We start from the raw sequence: 7,317 nt of genomic DNA, 5'->3' as shown, positions 1-7,317 counted from the left end.
AGAGAGAGAGAGAGAGAGAGAGAGAGAGAGAGAGAGAGAGACCCTTAAGCCTATTCAAAGGCTATAGCGTACTTTTTAGTGGACACTTACACTGTAGTAAAGATCATACTGTGTGCAGCATATATAATAACTCTTTTATGCTACAGTAAATGTAAGAGTTCATATGAATGTCACTCATAAGAGAAATTTGAAGGTCAGAGAAACCATATGCTAGGTCACACAGCTCACAGATGGCTAAGCCTAGAACCTGACAGTGTTGTGACTCCAAGTCCCCCGCTTCTGAAAGTTTTCTGTTCTTTAAAGAAAGTGATGTAGCCTGACAAGCGCAAGGGCCTGAATTCAATCCCCGGGTCCACCAAAAAAAACAAAAAAGTGATGTAAATGACCCTTCAGTGAGGTATGCATACAGACAGGATCTATATAGTCTCCTCTAACTCAAGCAGGCCAAGAGTGATCATTTCACTTCCTATGATCATTTCTTTTTCTGTAACCATTTTCAACAGTCTTTAAGGATCTCAGCCTGCTTTTGTAGTTTGTGTGGCACTCACAGAGCTATTCATTTTATTGTCTTCCAAAAAGAGCTTCTACATTTTGAATGTCAACTACTTGCAGTAGCAGGACTTCCCACTCCACAGCGATCTGCTGTTTGCCTACCTGGTCTTGCCAAATTTTCAAACTGGCAAAAGGTAGGGATCTTCTAGTTATGTTTAACAATGGCAATCCAACTCAGCAAGCAGTGTTCAGCTCTAATCCTATTAGTTGTAGATTTTATTGATTGCAATAATAATTTTCAAACCAAAATCTTTTAGCTAACTGATGTTTATTGAATGTTTTCTAAGTTCTTCCATATCAGGTGAAAATAACCAATTTTGATAACTATATTAAAGTAAAATATTTGAATAAATCATTTGAAACAAACAGATACAGTATAAATATTTAGACTACTGAAATAAAAGTAGTATAAAAATATCTGTTGAAATGTTATTTGTGTTTCATTTTTCTTACTCATCTTTTGTAATATCTTTTTAGAGTTTAGCAAATTTGACAAAAATTTAAGGTATTTCTAGGAAAAAAAACCCACCTTTATATATGTGGATGGCAAAGAGGATAAAATGTAAAACAACTATTTACATTATAAGGAACTTAGTGTACTTTTTAATCTTTCTCAAAAAGAAAATAGTGCAAATTTTTATTTGCAGAATTTTGTCAAGAATTATTAAGACTGTGCTTGTACTTCATTAGGAAGAACAAATTGGAGAAATGCTGCGGACATCTGAGAAGTTCACACAGTGAATTATGGCCCACATATCTCATATTGTCACCATGTATCTCACGTTTACATATTGAATAATAATTCATATAGCTCATGGTAAATAATCTGTCAATTAAAGAACAAAACAATTGATGCATACAGCTTTAAGTATATGAGCTTTTAAAAAGAAAAACCACATGCTTTATGTTAAAGCTAAACAAAGCCCATCTTTTAGCAACTGAAAAGATCCACCTATCTTCAGCCCCAAGTCAAGGACAATTCCAGTGGAATGCGCAACTCAGCAGACTCCAAATCCTTGCCGTGCAGCGCTGTCTTCAAGAGTCTTAATGAGTTCGCTGTGCTCCGCCTTAATGATGGTGCCTCTCATCATCTCTGAACAGTGCAGGGCAGCTTCTGGAAACAGAAGAAAATGACTCTCTAAATCTGGGCTTGCCTTGTTATTTCTAACGATTGTACATATGTATTATCTGTCAGTTCTCGTTGAGGTCACGGTCGCAGCATCTAGCAGCATCTCCTCGCCGTCTCCCCTGCTAGGAAGGATGAATTCTTTTGGAGAGAGAACTCATCTTCTTTGATTCAGATATGATTTCCCCTGATTTTAGGAGATTTTTACTTTTGAGTTGGTACCTTTCTTTTCAGTCACTAGTAAAATTCGTGCTGCTGCGGCATCTATTTTCCATGCTGCTTGTTGGTTTTGCTTTCCTTTCCTTTGGGGACTTTAGCTTTTTCTTGAGAGTATGTGTAGCAGTAATTAACTCCTAAATCACTTAGCTGGTGCATTTAGAAATGGGTGACATAGTATAATGGGAAAATACTAAAATGAAAATTAAATCAGTTATCATTTCACCTTAGCTCTCCGATAAGTTTGAGCCCTTGTGTTTCTTTCTCTCTTGCTATTCAGCTGAGTTGCTCAGTAAAAGCAATAAAGTGTGGAAAGGTTTTTAATAGATTAGAAATCATTCTAGGATTATTTGCTGTTATGATGGCTTACAATTGAATCCTTCTTTCTTGCTTGCTTGCTTTCTGTCTTGAGATAGGTTGTTGTTATGTAGTTCAGGAAGGTCTTAAACTCACTATTTAACCCAGGCTGGCTTTGAACTCACAGCAGTCCTCTTACCTCAAGACACCTCCAGTTTTGGATTGCAGGCGTGTGGCACCACACCTGACATGAATGAACATTTGAATGAAGAATCAACTGTATGCCTAAAAAAGGAGTTTGGCTGTCTAAAATGTTGCAATGATTCTAGGATACAGGACTCTTAGTCAAAATGGGCACCTGTGTAAATGATGTCATGCAAGCACAGACTCTGCTAAACAGCACTTATGTTTCATTTTCTTGTAGTTTGATAAAATTAAATGAGGAGAAATTATAAAACAAAAAATCCTAAAGAACTGACTTTATTGTAGAAATGCTTATAAGGAATACTATTATATTTCCATATACAACATTGTATGTTTTTATTCATTAACTCTATCGCAAATAATGACATTGGTGATTAACTTCATGCTTGTCTAGATTTTGATTAAAATTAAAGAAATTATGTCTAATTTTCTTAGATTATAGCAGCCCATTCTGCAATGAAAGTGTAAGAAGAGTTACTAGTTTCAGAAGTTCTTGCTCCATAATCTCTCTCACACACAAATTAGGACATTTTAAAGTATGCCTTCATGGAAGGAATAAAGAATTGTATTTGATAATTCTCAAAGACTACATAACTTTCATGTTTATAAGGTATATTGCATGTCTGCATAATTCAAATAAGGAATTATATAAAACCCAAAAAATACAATTCCATTTCCACCTTCCCACATTTCCACCTTAAATTGCATCATACTATGAATTGCATTTGTTAATCATCGGCATTTCTTTTGAAGATTCATTTTAGTCATCGAGAGTGGAAGTTTTGATTGCTCTTGATGATTCTCTTGTAGCCTTTCCTGATTATTTTCTAAATTTGATAACAAACATTGCAACATGTCTCAGCCAATTAGGCTTGTCAACTTTCACTGTGGTCCCCAATCAAGTGAGTGACTTTGGAAATGACAGGCGATCCTTATTAAAAGTCATGCTTCTTCGATAGAGATGTGGCAGCTCACACGTGGATCATAGCGCAGAAGACAAGATGCCTTTCTAAAAACAATAAGAGGAAATTAAATTTGGCAGGCAGTGCTCTAGACTGTTAAGACAAAGGGAAAGGATTGAAGAGCAGCTCCATTAGAGTTGATTGGAAATGGAATCACTCTAAAGCACTAGTGGCGAACCTATGGCACATGTGCTGCAGCTAGCTGTTTGTTATCATTGTAAGCTCTAAAAGGCTACAGAGGTGTTTCATATACATAAGTTGAAGAAAATGTAGGAAGTAGTTTTAGAGCATCAGTAGAGCTTTAAATCCAAACAAATGGAAAACAAGTGCAGTGAATTTCAAACTAGAAACACAGATTAATCCCTGAAAAGCAGCTACCTGTGAAAGCCGTTCTGTAAGCAAACTGACATTGTGAGATGCAAATAAATTTAGAGAAATGGGGGGAGACAATTCTGCAACATCTTTGAAGAGAATGACAGCCATATTCATGAATGGTTTTCTTATTTCAGCAGCTAAGCTCCTGATTATTTTCATGTATCATAAAAGAAGTCTGAATTTGTTGAAGAGGAAAAGCAAAAAGGGGATCTTAGAATAAAAAGTATATATAATCTACGCTTTCCATTTTTACAAGGTGTTTTCCTATTCAAATTATTTAAGTCCACTTCAAATGAAGTGGCCCAAGATAGGATGCATTGCCAAAGAACCTGCACTTTGCTCCTTTAAACCAACTAGATTTCAAAGACCATTCACAAAATCTGTCAATAGTATGATTCTTGTTCTTCTAAAATATGTATCTGAGACATGCAGCCAAAGGAATTTAGGATTCAAAAAATAAGAAACCTTTTTCTATAGATGATAAAATTAAAAGGGATCTGTTCATTTAGAAGTCAAACAGCAGCATGTATGACTGCAATAAATAAACATCTTTGTATTTCACCTTCACAAAAGCATAAAGGAATTCCAGATTTCCTGTGAATACTGTTGGCATTTTCTTAGGTGCCCTCAGAAGATGTCATAAAAATCCCCAGCTGCTGGTCAAAAATCAGGACAAGGAAATTTAGTTTCACATCACCAAAGGAAAAAAAAATGGCAGGTATTATTGGACAGCCTTGAGATAGGATATCTTAAAGAATGAAACTTGTTAGATACCCTACACAAATACTAAGATAGAGACACGGATAAAGAGGCAACATATCAAGGATATATATGAATTGGGAATAACTTGTGGAGCCCTCACTTTTATTTTAAACCAAAACTACCCAGCATTAGGCATGCTGGAACCATTAATGTAAATGCATTTGCAGAGGAACTTGCTCCAGTGCGCATGACCGCACGCTGGAGTGCAGTCATGTTATTTCTTTTATGTAGCACTATGAAACACTATAAAATACATTAAATAAAACATTACAGATTATTCTCTTAGAGTCTGCTTCAGTAATGCAGCTATTTTTTTCTACTTCTTTTAAACCAAAATGTTCTTGAAAATATTTTTTAATGGGAAGAAAATGTATAACCATTCCCCCAAACAGACTCATATCCTGATTTATTCACACAAGTACCTCTTGTCTCTTTGCTTTAATTTTAATCCACAATAACTTCCTAGAAACCACTTAGCTTTTTAGAAATAAGGTACACTGCCCACTCCATTAGGCAACAGCACTAATTGGAAATAAATGCTCTTTCATAAATTACCAAGAACTCATTGTATTTACCCAATACCTTACAATATGGATAGTATTTTTATTCAACCAAAAAATACACTGGCAAATGTACCTCTATATATCACTTAGGAAATTATTGCACAGCGCGTTATGACCCTTGACACAGTGGGGAAGGGAGGGTATGGCCTCAGGTGGGGCAGGTGGCAACATTGCTAATGGGACATACTTTTTAACATAAGATGTATTGTCAATTGCATTCTACTTTTCACTCATTCTAAAGTCTTAGAATGCATGTTAAACATAAGGTTTTGCATAATTGAGTTCTAGGACTAATGCATAAGCAAGAAGAAATCCAGGTGACACATGCACACCATTTCTGGAATAATTTATAGATACATAAGGTTTCTGTTTTTTTTTTTTTTTTTTTTAGAGTCTTTAGAACTCTGTATGTGAGATCAATCTCATACAGATTATTTACTTACTTTTTTAATCTTTTATCTATTTATATGGTACAGGGTCTTGCTATGCAACTCAGCCTCATAGTGATCCTCCTATCTCAACCTCCCCAGCGCTGGGATTACAGCCATGCGCCACCACACGGGGGGTTGGGCTGCTGGCTTGGCACCCCCGAGGATCAGGGGTCGTGCAGCATTCAGCACTGGGGATCAAATCCGAGTCCTTGTGCCTGCCAGACAGGAGCTTAGACAGCGGAATTATCTCCCCAGCCCCTTTCTGTTTATTTTTAATAATTTTATTGTGACTATAGAAAAAAATTATAGCTACGGAAATATAAATCACTTTTTGAGAATATCTGCATGCCCTGTCCTGCAAGAAGCGCATGCTTGTCTACTTGTTGTACACACTGAAGTTGATTATTCTGTCCGTTCCTCTTTCTGTAATATTATTTCTGCAAAACCTTATCTTTAATATACCTGAAGTAAAAATTGTTCTCTGGAAGGATGAGTCTTGGCTATGAGGGCATCTTACTGAGGAATGACCTGAACTCACGGCTGCTTCTCCTTGCTTTCAGATTCAAGGCCTCTTCCAGATGTAGCTTTGACCGGGAAGTGCACGCGTGAGTGTGACGAGTACGGCCACTCAGACTCCTGTTGGATGCCCGTCCGCACTTCTCCTGAGAGGAAGAAGAGCCAGCCCAAACTCTCCACTTTCATGCCTGTTGATGAACGAGGAAGCCAAGAAAAGCTGGCCAATGGCGAGGCCGCCATCATGGGTGACCGCAACCGAAACCTCCTGAACAAAAAGTTGACCTCATCCTATGAGACCTTCAGTGCAGCTAGTTTCAGCAAAAGTGAGGAAGCCAACCATGAGGATATTCCCCTGACAAAAACGGGGGAATATAAGCCATCTCCTGTCAATACTCTCACTAGAAGAGAAGTTTACCTGTAGGCTATCAAGGAGCAACAGCAAAGTTCTTTTCATGTATGAGAAGGAGAATAAGGGGCAAAAACCTTATACAGAAAAACTATTTAATCACAAAGAGGGGGCTACCAAAGAGACAAAGCTTTGCCTGCCACTTCTGCCTCCAGATCAGGCCTCTAGTGATACTGTCAGCCTGATTGCTATGTACAATGTAGAATCCATCCCTGTGATTGCATGTCTGACCCTCCTCACTGACCCCCAGCACCCGCTCTTTCTTCTCTACCCACCCTCAAGGAAAAAAAAAAAAGATGGTTGCAAGTTTCTTTCCTGGTAACAAGCCTGAATAGCAGAACACAACATACTCTCATGATCCCTAAAGATGCATGATTTTAGTCACTTTGATTTTGTTCACGTGTCTTCTGGCTGATTTACGAAATCAGGACAGGTAAATTATATTTCAGACATACCATCAAAGTATGGCTTATCACTATCAAGGGGAATCCTTTGAAATGACTAGCTTCCCTCTGAAGTTTCATGAAGGGGTGCAATTAAAAAGCATTTTGGAAAGATCACAGCTTTAATCTTCTCATCAAGACATAGGGCAAAACAATACTCAGTGGGGGACTAAAGTCCCAAGCTGGCATATGTTGTTATTTCAGGTCAAGAGCATCAACTCTAATTCCATACATCCATTGAATATTTTCACACAATTTTGGTAACATATTTCAATTATGCTAATTATTACTTGTACAATTATATATATATCGTTTTTTTTTTTTTTTTAAAACAGGACCACACTTATCAACTAACTTGAACAATTGTGTCATTATGAGGCCAAAGGTCATATGGCAGATCAGGGAACTCATGAGGTTGATTTGGTCTTGACATGAAATTCCATGATACTACAAAAATAGCTAAG

At 37.1% G+C, this 7,317-nt stretch overlaps 1 protein-coding gene across 2 annotated transcripts in view; it reads left to right on the top strand.

Moving 5' to 3' along the window:
* The window catches only part of Pcdh7 (protocadherin 7), a 443,283-nt gene extending 436,578 nt beyond the window's left edge, over window positions 1–6,705 (top strand). For both annotated transcript variants that reach the window (XM_004624515.3, XM_004624516.3), the window contains exon 3: window positions 6,049–6,705. In XM_004624515.3, the coding sequence (XP_004624572.1) occupies window positions 6,049–6,425 (377 nt within the window). In that variant the 3' untranslated portion in view covers window positions 6,426–6,705. The remainder of the gene's footprint in view (window positions 1–6,048) is intronic.
* Window positions 6,706–7,317: the final 612 nt, after the last annotated feature.

This window comes from Octodon degus, unplaced genomic scaffold (assembly GCF_000260255.1).
Source record: "Octodon degus isolate 3935 unplaced genomic scaffold, OctDeg1.0 scaffold00006, whole genome shotgun sequence".
NCBI classification, from domain to species: domain Eukaryota; kingdom Metazoa; phylum Chordata; class Mammalia; order Rodentia; family Octodontidae; genus Octodon; species Octodon degus.
The sequence above is the reverse complement of the archived record's forward strand: the minus strand, read 5'-3'. Positions and strand labels throughout refer to the sequence as shown.